This window comes from Strongylocentrotus purpuratus, unplaced genomic scaffold (assembly GCF_000002235.5).
Source record: "Strongylocentrotus purpuratus isolate Spur 01 unplaced genomic scaffold, Spur_5.0 spur5_scaffold_3, whole genome shotgun sequence".
In the NCBI taxonomy this organism is placed as follows: Eukaryota; Metazoa; Echinodermata; class Echinoidea; order Camarodonta; family Strongylocentrotidae; genus Strongylocentrotus; species Strongylocentrotus purpuratus.
Window position 1 is genome coordinate 10894371 of NW_022145609.1, and position 14071 is coordinate 10908441.

At 37.5% G+C, this 14071-nt stretch overlaps 1 protein-coding gene across 1 annotated transcript; it reads left to right on the forward strand.

The window, feature by feature from the left end:
- Nucleotides 1-2556: 2556 nt before the first annotated feature.
- Nucleotides 2557-8434, forward strand: LOC105437574. The gene is made up of 2 exons (XM_030995699.1): nt 2557-2811; nt 6182-8434. Exon 2 carries the CDS (start codon nt 6264-6266, stop codon nt 7995-7997), a length of 1734 nt encoding a protein of 577 aa, XP_030851559.1. The 5' UTR covers nt 2557-2811; nt 6182-6263; the 3' UTR covers nt 7998-8434.
- Nucleotides 8435-14071: the final 5637 nt, after the last annotated feature.

Here is a 14071-nt window from a genome sequence, read left to right on the forward strand (position 1 = left end):
AATGGAACATAACAGAGGAAGAAGAAAAAAAGATGGCGAAAAGAAGGGGAAATCAGTTGCGATTCATCCCGCTAACAATGTGTGGATCGGGGGGGGGGGAGAAAGGCCCTTGTCTCCCCTACTCCCCTGCCCCACAAATTTAAAAGAGAGAGAAGGAAGGGAAGGGAAGGGAAAGAGGAGAGAAAGGGGGGGGGGAAACAAGAGGAAGAAGAAAGGTAGGGGAAACCAATTGCAATTTTTCCCGCAAACAAGGTGTGGATCGGAGGGGGGGGGGGGCGAAAGGCCCTTGCCTCCCCTTTCCCCCATCCGGCCCAGCAAACCAAAAAAGAGGGAGAGAGAGAGAGAGAGAGAGAGAAGGGAATAGGAAGGGAGAGAAAGTGAAAGAAAAAAAAGAGGAAGAAGAAATAGAAAAGGCGAAGAAGGGAAGATCAGTTGAGATTTATATCGCTTTTTTATCATCATTGTACAACTATTAGTTTACTGTATTTATTTATTTATTCATTTATTCCCGTTTGATAAAAATAATATGAATATAAACTCATAAAATGCACAAGAAAAATGTTTTGTAGGCAAAAAGAAACTCAAAATATTATCATGCATTTGCATGTCAGTGTATCATTAAAATTATTCATATGGTTTTATTAACTCTTGTGAAATAGTATATTTGGAACTTTTTTGTAAATTATTTGTATAAAAGAAAGCGTTGTAACTTTAATATAATGCACATAATGCAATTTCGGGTGCAAATTACTGTGTGAAACGTGTCGAGAACTCGAATACTCTTTTAATTTTGTTTAATACAGTAATACAGATTATGTGCAATCCAACCAATGCTGTTCTTAGTCATGTCAACCACACCATTTATAAACCTGATCAAATATGAGACACGCACGGACAGGCCCTAACCAGGCCCTAGTGTAGGAAATCTCCAGCATAATGTTAATCAGTCATATGACAACATAACTTGTCTGTTGACTTACGAACAGAGGCGGCCCTCCCGGGGGCAGGAGGGAGGGGGGGGGGGGGGGACACAGTGCCCCCACTTGTTCAAGCACCCGAAAATGCCCCTTTTTACATAGGGAAAGTGCCCCTTCCCCTTTTCCAATCTGATAAGTGCACCTTTTATTTGGACACGTGTCCCTTTTCCTTTGACAGGTTCCCACTTTCCTTTGCAACACGTGTCCATTTTCCATTCTCATGAGTGCTCTTTTTAATCTCTAGTAAGTGCCCCTAGTTAGGTACGAGAAGTGCCCCCTTCAACTCTGATAATTGTCCTATTTAAATCTAAGAGGTAAGTGCCTCTTTTAATTTGACAAGTGCCCCTTTTCCTTTTTTAGAAGTGCTCCTTCCCCTTTTTATAAGTACTCCCATTTTAACTCGGATAAGCGCACCTTATATTTTCACATGTGCCCTTTTCCCTTTCTAATAAGTGCCCCTTTTCCATTAAAAAAGAGCCCCTTCCCCTTCTCATAAGTGCCCCTTCTCTGGTAAATGACCCTTTTCAGGTGCGATTAGTACCTCTTTTCACCTCTGATAATTTCCCTTTTAACAATATATAATAATATCTTATAAATGCCCCTATCAAAATCTGACGGGGATCTCTTTTCCGTCGACAAATGCCAATTTCATATTCTCATGACTGACTTTTTTCATGCCTGGTGAATGCCTCTCTTTGAGGGTGTAAGAAGTGCCCCATTTTCACCTCTAATAATTACTCTTTTGTACTGTGGCAAATACTCCTTTTCTTTCCTGATATGTGTCCCATTTCCTTTCATAATTAAACGCGCCCTAGCTAATTTCAAGCGACTAAGAGCAATTTTCCCCAAAGCTCGCTCGCTACGCTCGCACGCATCTATAGATGATATACTTACGTTACTTATCAGAGGTCTTTTCAGTCTTCCGTTAGGAGAATGTGCTGATAACCCCATTAGGATTGGGTTTTTCTCTCTTTATAAGATGTAATTTTTCGCACTGCGACCTAACACATCTTTAAAAAATTCCTCGCTCGCTTCGCTCGCCCGCAAACAATATTTTAGACAATCAAACCCATCTGCAAAGCATGATGCTTAAGCAATATCTTGTGCTGTATAAAGTAAAACAATATTGAAATCATTCCTGATAATTGTAATCACAATGTAGGGGTATATACCAATGTCTAAAAAATTGTATATTTTCGCTTTGAAATTTCCCTTTGTAGGTGACCTTTTTTCCAGAAAGTGCCCCTTTTTCTTGGTCCCCCCCCCCACTTTGGCGGTCGCTCGGCCGCCCCTGCTCAGGGATCATTGGACCCGAAACAATGATTACATTTACAATGTTTAGCTCGACGAGGAGATAGATATGACAGCTACGTATACCATGAACTAGCAATAATAACATTACGACAAACATCAGTTTATTATGACGCGAAGCTAAACGTCAAGGGACCTCTCTGAGTCACGTGGGCTCAAAATAAAAAAGGACCGGACATCCGCACAAATAGTTAGTTCGGCGATTCTGTAATGCAGCTGTGTTCAATCAGGGACCCGTTCACAACGCCTTTCTTCAATGACAAATGACAAACGTCAGTGACAAATCTGCTGATAACCAATCAGAAGCGAGGATTGCACTAGCTTACAACAAAAACTGTCAGTTGTCATCAATGACAAGTTTTGTGAAATGGGGGACAGGTTCATGAATTAACGTACCATCACGTCTCCCTGACCTATGACAGAGTGGTAAAGATTTGTGCATGTTTGGATTAATTGCACGAAGATTTCTTGATTCTGATATCATTTTCAAAACGATGAATTATACTGCAGAAGACGCTGACTGGTAAGTCGTACATTATGTCAGAACGGTGCGATGTTTTCGTAGTGATTTAGGTAATCGGTTTTCAATATATAGGCCCTAGGCTATATATTAGTATACGGTTGTGTGCATATAAGGTTTGTGCTGAAATAGTACCACGTAAAACATGCTTTATTAACGGATGTCTGAGTCAAAGTTTAGTTGTTGCACTGTTCGTTGGAGGCTGTAAATATTTCTTGCAATACAACGGAGATTGTTATAATGATATGAATGGCACAAATACTTAAGACTAATTGTATTAATCGATTAGTCTACAAGCTACATTTATATTAAGTAGTAGAAATAATACTCGTTTTGAATTGTAGTACAGGGTGCAGTTCATTCCGGTGAAGTTTTATCTTGCAGGGGCGGTGGAGCGACTTCCAAAGTGGCGGGGGGGGGGGGCACCAACAACAAATGGCGAAAACTTAAATCTTGTTGGGAGGACAAAACCCAATCCTGATGGGGCTATACAAGCACATTCTCTTAAAGGAAGACCGAAAAGACCTTTGATTATCTTTTAATGCGAGCGAGTGTAGCGAGTGAGCTTTGGGGGAAATTGCTCTTATAGTCGCTCGAAATTAGGGGCGCGTTTAATGATGAGGGACAATTATCGAAAGGGATGAAATAGTTAATAGAAAATAAAAGGAGCAAGTGTCAAAGTACAAAGGGTAATTATCAGAGGTGAAATGGGGCACTCCGTATACATACAAAAAGCGGAGCTCGCCAGGGATGAGAAGTTCACTAATGAGAATGGGAAAAGGGCATTTTTCGATAGAAAAGGGGCACTTATCTGATTTTGATAGGGGCATTTATCAGAGATAAAAAGGGGTCATTTTGAGAAGGCAAAGAGTCTCTTGTAAGAAGAGAAAATTACAAAGGAAAAATGGCACCTGTCAAAGTAAAAGGGGCACCTCTCAAATTTTGATAGGGCAACTATCAGAGATGAGGGGGCACTTACTATAAATTAAAAAGGGAACTTGTCGAAGAAAAAGGCGCACGTGTCAACATAAAAGGGGTACTTATCATAGGTGACAAGGGGAAGGGGCACTTCTGCAAATTTTTACGGGCACTTGTCAAATTAAAAGGTGCACTTTTCTTATTAAAAAGTGCACTTTTCCTATTAAAGGGGGCAATTCTTACAAAGTTAAAGGGTCTCTTTTCCTATGTAAAAAGGGGCACTTTTGGGGTACTTGAAAAAGTGTGGGGTTGGCACTGTGACCTCCTAGCCTTCCACCCCACCCCCAGGAGGGCCTCCTCTGCATGCTTAAAGGAAAACAGAATAAACAAGTGCTCTTTCAGGCGATGCATGTAATTCTGAAAGTTTGGGAAATGATAATTATTAGAGCATGCATGGATTCTTCCCAGGAACGGCGATTTCTTTTCATGACCGGGGAACGAAATGCGAGGGACGAGGGAGCAGTGGCGTTTTGAGCATAAACGTTTAGGGGGGCAGAAAAAAAAATCTGCATCACCCCCACTCTTACATGTTACATGCAGTCCCCGCGGAACGTTTTTCAAAGTGGGTGGGGGGGGGGGGGAGCTAAAGATTTAACGATCAAGTAGAGCAAAGCGAGCAAAGCAAGTGGAGCGTAAATTGACATTTGGGGTTTTAGGCATCTAATTGCGGTCAGATGAGCGTCCAAGTGCCTGTCTAAGGGCTCTGGTGGGGTCCAGGTGGCAGAGCTCCGGGAAACTCAGGGGTTTGGGCATTTTATTACGGTCAAATGAGCAACCAGGTAGCAGACCATGCCATTTCAGCAACATTTATAAATCACTGGTGTCGAATTAGAAATACCCCCCCCCCAACAGTACGACAGTACGAGGGAGCATAGCGAACGAGAAGGGTGAAGGTGACGGAAGTGACTACCCCCTCACATGTAGTATAATTTTTGTTGTATTAAAATACCTTAGCGAAAATTTAGTATAAAAACAAGCAATATACTTTTTCACAATTCACTTCTCTACAATTTTTACTTGTACATTTTGTAAAAGAGTCGTAGCTACCGAACGAGACGATTTTTGCATTTTTATTTTCCTAAATGCTGCACTCTTGGGCCCTCCAGAGCCTAAAAGTGTGTTGCAGTCTTAAGTCAGTATTTGCCAAACATTTTTTTGCACTTTTTCAAATTTTCCGGGGGGGGGGGCGTGTCCCCCACCCCGGGATTGCCGCCTCTGAACTAAATTCTACCACATGATTATAGTGCCCGTTGACTATGCTTGTACATTATTTTGTAAACAGCAAATTATGACCTCAAATGATGAAATAATTATTGTACCCCTACCCCCGTGGTGTTGGGACGTTAGAGTGGTTAGGGTCGTTGAACGGGGGCGATGACGACTCCCTTTCTTAGAATATACAAAATCATCCTAAAATGACGGGACTCTTATCACATATTCAATGATCTGACTAAATATTGTCCATGTATGCACTAATATGGTGCTTTTCCACATTAATCTATATTTAGCATCTCTTATAGTTCATTAAAGTAAACGAATTTTTGGTGACATATAATTTTATTACTATCTAGCTGTATGTTAATTTTTGATTTGAATAAATCTGTTTAATGCACGTTACGCCGTATGGTGTGATGAGTTTTGCTTATAACCATAATATTAACGAATCTCTGTCTTTGAACTGTTTTAAATCAAGATTTAATTAGGAAATAAATATTAAGTTCTTGTGTGAAACAGGGGTTTCGTTGGTTTCTTCTTTTTGTCACTTCTTCTTGTTTTGTGTCGTTATCTTTTCGTATGCGTGTTTATATGTCCTAGTTCTTTTCAGCACATGTATTCATTGTTTTTGCCCATGTATAATTTGTATTGATAATGTTCTGACATTTTTGTAATGGTTCACGGCCCTCTCACCACATACGTTTGCTTTTAGAGAAGTTGCCACCTGTAGATCATTTCACTATATTCGTACTTGACCGGAAAAAGAATAGGCCTATACGGCTTGACATAGCGCAACCTATGGACAGCGAAATAAGATGACGGTCTTTTACTAACCATTCTCAGCGCATATATCGAGATACTGGTAATCCAGCGAACCATAGTTCAAATCTACTTCTGGGCACTCACTGTGCTCTTCTGCATTGTTTTTCAGTACAGATAAAGTTCCCCGACAATACAACTATCGGCCCCCTCTATCTTTTACCTTTCCCCGTCTCCCTTTCTGTTCCTCCTCCTCCTGTTCCTCCCCACTCTCTCTCCATCTCTCTACCCCCTCCCATGCACTGGTACTGTTGTATACTAAGAAATGAAACTTTGCTATATGATCATGTTCAAGGTGTATAAACTGCATTATAACCAACTGTAATTATATTTATCCTCTTTTCATTCTTTGTCTTTTCAGATATTATTTCAGGATCGACAGCAGAACTTTCATGATTGATTCTCGAAATTAACCGAGCATCACCGGTTCTCACCATCTGACCATGGCATCGGCATTTCAATCAGGATCTTCGGGCACATGTCAGGGTATCGACTGCAAGAGTGGCGATTTTGTTGCCACCTTCAGTATTAAAGAACAGCAGGACCTGTGCGAGGACTGCGTCTCCAGCAAAGCTCAGACAATTCGGGACCAAGAGCCTCAAGATTGGTCTTGCGACAAGCACAGGCAACCAATCAAATACTTCTGCCGTACCCATGGCGTTCCTCTGTGCCAGACTTGTGCTTTCCTTTTGCACCAGAAACCATGCACGGTGCAAGATCTTGAGGATGCCGTTAGGGAAAAGCGGTCGAGGTTAGAGTTGCTGCTACCCAGGGTGACTGAGAAGCGCCACGAGCTACAGCAGAAAGCCTCCATGATAAAAGAGTATGGCGGTGGTTTAGAGCAGCACTTCAAGAGTGTGAAAGATAAGATCGAGAGGACTTTTGGCACAGAGTCCAAGGACATCGATTCTTTGGAGGAAAGAGAACTTGAGAGCTTACGAAAAGATGCCGACGAGCGGATTAGGAAAATAGAAGAGGAACGAAACACACAACTAGAGAAGAGAAGACAAATGGCATACTGTAAGCGCGAGAAGATCGTACGAACAAAACAGACACTATCGGATGACCTGATAAAAGTTCAAGAACGGACACTCAGTAAGGTTGATAAATTGAAGTCACAGGTCGATAGAGTAATGGATTATGTAGAGAATGCTCAACGCCGTCTTGACAAACTTGTTATGGACGACAGAGATTTGATTGGCCAAGCAGACATGTTCGAAACATCGTTGACAAGAATGCTGGATACCGACATCAATGTCAATGTGTTGGAACGCACCGTGCAAAGAGGACAGCAAGTACACTTCAAATTAGATGAAAATGTCCATGAGAGCAAGGTTTTAGGAGCTGAAGAATCATGGGAACTGATCGACAGTGTTGCCATTGAAAAGAACCTCGTCAAGCCTTATTTCGTCGGTGCGATTGATGAAGAGAAAATGGTAGTGTCAGATATGTCTTGCCGCACGCTGTACGTGACAAACCTGAAGGATAAAGCCACAAGTAGGGTCCTAGAACGTTCTGGAGATTACAAGAAAGTCGTTTCTTGTACATCTGTAGGGAAGGGGATGATCCTCTGTGGAAACTTCTGCAAGGATGCAACCGGAAGTTGTTTCAAAGGTGCAAGCCTTTACAATCGGCATTGGGAGTTCATCAGGGATGTGGAGTTGCCAAAGAACCATGAGAGTGAGCAGACTTTCGCATCAGTGAACGTTGAGAAAGGTGGGAGGATACTAGCCGCAGTGGCTTGCCAATCTGACATACACGTCATTAACCCAGACGATGGCATCGTCACTCAGTCAGTGCAAACCGGAGTAGGAAAAATCCAATGGCTTCGTTCTCTGCCGTCAGGTAATCTCGTCGCGAAGACGGGACCTTGTGAGTTCACCATCATGGATCCGACCCGATCGAACCGGATTTGCATCAAGAATGACCTTTGGGATGGATGTCTCTACGATGTGGACCTTTCTGATGGTTCCATTTACGTCGTGTATAGAGACAAGACCCGGAAGGTGTATGCAGTGGATGTGGTATCAAGTGATGGTGAACTTGAAGCGACCAAGGTAGTGGAATACCCAGTGTCAAAGAACCGAAAAGACGTTGTCCTCCCATGCGTTGTGACAGCATCGGGAAAGCTGATCACATGCAACGGAGAATACTTTTATGTATTCAAACTGTCTTAACAAAAGAATTATAAAGCGTTTCTCCACAACTACTTTGTTAGACAACATTTATCTTACTAATAAATGTTGCATGCCATGAACTACAATAGTGTACTAATATACTATGTATCTGTAGTTACACTCAGTCGGCTATAAGATTTGTTAGTTGTCAATCTTTAGGATTATGGTACTGCTTTCCTACTATAGACTGTGGTTTACTCACCAAATCCCCATCCCTGGTGATTGGAAAGTATAATATACTAGAAAGTTTCAAGCGAAATTTGATTAATTCAGTCAAGAGAGGCTTCTCTTGATTGTGCATTATATTCTGTTTTCTATGAAAATTTAGTTTTGTTGTAAATAAGTAGAAATTATGGCTGTGCCCTCATTAGCCGTCCTTTTTTTATTTTCATATTTTACAGCATATTTTATTAGTACCATTGTAGCATTGTACAGTGCGACCCAGAAAAAACTAAACCGAGAATTATCGATGTTTTATCATAACTTATCAAAATTATAAATAATAAATGACTTATATTTGTAAAGATTAGATCCTCTTCTTTCATTTGATGCAACTCATATGATGCATATTTCACGCATGAGTGATTAAAAGCTATTTGAAGGAATGAAACCAAAAATTCATTTAGCGGGCAGTATCTGAATTTCGAAGAAAAATTCCCATTTCTAGAAAGTTCATTTTCTGCTCTTTCATATGACACCTCAATCAGAAAAAATGAGCAAGGAATAACAAAGTTCTGTTTGTTTAAAGTGATGCTTGCATTTCCATAATTTGATTAAACGAATTCGTTTTCACCGGCTGCCTGCCGTAGCAACAAACGGAATTGACCAAAGACTTAACTCCGTTTCGTTGACGATCAGACATAGACGAAAGACTTCATGCATGGCTGATTGTCAATGGAAAGGAATTAAGTCTTTTGTCAATTCTGCTTGTTGCTACAGCCGGCAGCCAGTGAAAACGAATTCGTTTAATTAAATTATGGAAATGCAAGCACTATTTTAAACAAACAGAAATTTGTCATTCCTAGCTCATTTTTCCTGATTGAGGTATCATATTAAAGGGCAGAAGCTGAACCTTCTAGAAATGTGAATTTTTCTTCGAAATTCAGATACCGCCCGCCAAATGACTTTTTGGTTTCCTTCCTTCAAATATGCATCATATGAGTTGCATATAATGAAAAAGGAGGATCTAAGATCTAAGCTTTACAAATATGTGTCATTTATTAATTATAATTGTGATTAAGTTATGATAAAACATCGATAATTCTCGGTTTCGTTTTTTCTGGTTCGCACTGTATAGCTAGTTTAGATTGCATTATACTGCTGTCATCTCTTATGTTCAATTTAGTTTAGATGTAAGTGGTATTGAATCTTTGTGAAGTTATTGCTTTTCGAAGAGAAACTACGTTATATTCATCGAGAACAATGCACGAGACAGATTCAATTGTTTTGATGTCAACACAAAGTGGTGTTATAATACGTTAAGTGAATTTTTTTTATATCCCTGTAATAATGTATATTAACCCATAGCAGTTCAAAATTTTCTTAAGTTCAAATTTTTGTCTTAAAGGGATAGTTGAGTTTTGTTTTCAGACCGCAAATGCCTTCAAAGTGCATGGTTATTGCTCTTATTCTTATCTATGACATTAATAGTGCCCTTTTAGAACCCCTAAAATTGCCATGAAGGTAATTTTAGATCCCAAAATGTGTGAAATTTAGCCAATACGATCATACCAATTCAGCTCCCTCCACTTTAAAAAAAACACGGTGACCGGTAATTAATTATTCAATTAAAAATAACAATACATGAGCCGACTAATTGTGGGTAATATAAGCAACACGAAAATGACAACAAAAAAGCAAACATCGGCTTAGGCTGAAATACGACGTAAAAGGCGTTATTTCTTTTTTTTCAACGGTTTTTTCAAATTTTTCAAAATATCTTATATATATATAATAAGAGCAAGAACCATGCACTTTAAATGCATTTGCGGTCTGAAAATAGAACTGAACTATCCCTTTAAGCCAGTCTGCATTAGTTTGGCCAGGAGGGATTAGACTCCCCAGCGTGGTCGTCTCATCAAATCCGATCTCAATTAACATAACAAAAGGGGATCATGATGCACCAGCAGTCACCGATTAGGCGTTGTTTGCTATATATATGACGCAAGTAGCTATAAGTAGTGCAGTGGGGCTTCAAGTTCTAAATGAATCAACAATTTCATTCTCAAATAGAATCAATTATTTATATTTGTATATTCCTTTACTGTTCAAAAATAAAAACGTATTAATTATCGTAAATAAACAGATCTGAATTTTGTACACAAAAATCTTTATTTAATAGAAATATCACACCGTATTGCCCATTTAGAGACGTAAATGATCATTTACCGATGTAGATATCAGTGTCACTGGTTCTTTGTTGAGTCATTACTTTTCAAACAAACTTAATTGCAATCATCCAGAACAATTCACAAGACAGAATCAAAAGTTTGTATGTATACTATAGGCATGTAGATTTCGAGGGAAATTTAGCAATCATTATTAATTGTAAGTCTTTACTCCTGTTATGTTGTATGAAAATTATGTTGACTCTCCGACTTGTGAATATGTACAATACCACTTGTTTACGATTCTCTTAAAGACTTTGGGCGACAGAATAACACAAAAATGGTACCAAATGATTTGGGATAAAATACTCTTTTATAAGATGTATAATAATTTACTTTTCATAGATGATTTTTAAAATTATTAGCAATGTTCTAGGTGTAAACTTTTTTTTTTGACCCACACTGTATATCAATATATATAAATATCATGTATTATTTTGTAATAGAATATTGACACGGGTGTAAGGGAAATTGTATTTTTATAGGAGTATTTGCGTGTCAGGACTTCCCTCGATCTAGACTTTAAAATCTCGGATAATCTGAAGTAGAATAAACAAAAAGGGGCACTTACTACTAGACCACCAGTTCTGGACTTCTAACCCCCTACAAATCATTCATCCAATCATTATTATTCCTAATAGAAACCTATCTGAGCATAGAGCTGAGAGGTAGTTTGACCTGGGGTACTTGTCCTGACTAATTTATTCGGGGTACTTTTTAAGGAGTTTATTGCCAACATGTGGGGGTTTTTTTTGGGGGGGGGGGGGGGATGGGGAAGGGGGTAGTTTTGCAATGGGGCAATTTTCTCAAAAGACGTTTTCTTTTAATTTAGCTGCTGGGTATGTTTAAAAAAAATGTATTTCAAATTTTCAATAGTATACAGGGATGAATTGATCCCCCGGTATTGGTAGGTTTTCTTCTCCTCTACATTAAAGGTCCTAATATAGTTATCGTTTTCTGTGTCCGGAAAACGTGATGAAATAAAGATACTTTATGATTCGAAGTCAGTCATGTGTAAACACCCGATCCCTGTGTCTGTACCTTAATATGAATTGCATGAAATAGTTTAGTGATCTCGTGGATTCTTGATTCTCGTGTTATATCATTTTTTTGCTAGCTTCAACAGCTTTGTAAAGAATATTTACAGTTTGTATACGTTTTTAAGTTACAATGGAAATATGAATATGAAATATTGATTAAAAACGATTAATAAAAGCAATGCAGATATGAATACCAACTTTCCCTTCCACCATTTACTTTATTACCAAGCTTGCTTTTAAAAATTTCTCGTCGCGCACGATAATACAAATGACATTCACATCAATCTAACATTGAAACTAGCTACAATATCCAATTACTCAATAATCCCAAATAATGTTTTCACTGATACATATATCACTGAGAACCTCATATTCCTTTCTATCACATGACAAGAACGTGATCGTTAAATCACATATGGCTGAGATAGACGGTTAGAAGTGGCCGTGACAGAAAAACAAAACCAGTCGAAGATAGTTGTTTTAAGAACACAAGTATTTGGGAATATTAATTATCGAAACTCATGATAACTAAAGCCTGACATTTTCATCTTTCATTTTTAACACTTTTAAGGCTTCTCTAAAGACCTACCTTGCATTCAGTAAATTAAAAAGGTATTTCTCTAGTGATTATCAATTTCGTCATATGTAAATTTGTCTGTGCACATTTGAACCTATTACATATATATTTTTGTCTTGCATTTGTATTTATATATGTACGTTTCTGTCATATTTATTACATAAGATTTCTTCAATAATTCGTGTAAGTTATTATGTATAGGGCTTAGAGAAAATTAACCTTGATCTTCGTATGAAGGTAACATATTTATTTACTTTTTATTTTTTCTGTTATGGGCACATTAACCAAAATATATTCAGGATTATTGAGTAATTTAACGATAAACTTGGGTATCTTTTATCAGGAGAACCCTGAACGATGAAATTAATGCTTTAACAAAATCAGTAGCGAATACAACCAAAATAATCTCGAATAAAGTATATACACTTTTTTCTGAGTAAAATATGGTAATATCAATTTCGACTAAGATACTTGAAATTAAGAAGCACATGAAACTATGCAAACAGATTAATCACTAGGCATGGAGCAACAAGGTAACTTCAAGAACTGCATGTATGAGGCACCATTTGATCCACTGCATATAGATTATTTATATAATATATATATATATATATATATATATATATATATATATATTGCTGGGTCCTCTTTTTAAGTTTTGAAGAACGCTGGTTTTGGATACATTTGTCATTACGTGAAAAAGGTTTAAAGCCGAAAATTTGTATATTTTTTTTATATCCTACGATTTTTTAATTATGTATTTTTCACTTGACTATTTGTCGTCAACTGCAGCAGGAGTATATATATATATATATATATATATATATATATACATAATACACACAATTACATACATTCAATTTAAATCTTTATTAAACTTTTAGCTAAAATGATAATAGACAATATAATGGTTAGGATCACTAGGAAGCAACAAGAACAAGATAATGAGCATAATTAATAACAAGGAAAAGACTTGCATAATAAAATCACGCACATACACACCAATATACACATATTCATACAGAAGGTTTCGCACAAAGAATATAAAGGAGCGTAAAATAAGAAAGAATGAAAAAAAAAAAGTAAGAAAGAAGGGAAAGATAATCACCTACTCAGCCATGGATATAATCCTTTGAAAAATATCTTTTTGTTTACATCGACTTAGACATGTTAATTGTTGAACTGGATATTGGGTCATGTCTCAATGAATTCCATATACACAAACACATATATACACAATGTTTACAAATACATGAATATATATTTTTCCAAGAGATTTCCCAAAGTGGTTGTATATCTTTTTACAATTATTCTGACTTATACGAGTATCTGAATGCATTCGCTTGGAAACTCACCTGCCCCCAACAAAGGAATTAATAAATGAAGGTTAGATATTGGTCAATCTGTCGGTCAACTGAATCTGTGTGTCGCCATAGCCACTGGACCGTCTCTGTAGTTAAGGCATTATTGTTCTTAGCCCATTGACCTAGTTCGATTCCTGACGGAAACAATTTTTTGGTCAACCTTTCCAAAGATGTCAAAACTTCGATTTAAGCTACGCAACCTTTATTGTCTAATTTCCTTTCGCAATACCATTATAAACAGATATATATTTATCATGTCATGACTAAAGGTGACTAAGAAGAAGTGTAAACAAAATTATCATACCATTATCATCATCATTATACTTTTTTTCAAAATAAAAAGACCTCTTCTCTGAGTAATACACCACAATTTTTTTTTAAAGATCATGAATATACTTCGATAAGCTACCATGTATATAAATGTAGAAATATAATTTTGTCATTCAAATACAATAAACATAATAACATATACAAATTGATACAGATATATATTGATCATGTCATGACTAAAAATGACTAAGAAGAAGTGTAAACAAAATTATCATACCATCATCATCATCATTATATTTTTTCAAAATAAAAAGACCTCTTCTCTGAGTAATACACCACAATTTTTTTTTTGGGGGTCATGTTTCAATGAATTCCATATACACAAACACATATATACACAATGTTTACAAATACATGAATATATATTTTTCCAAGA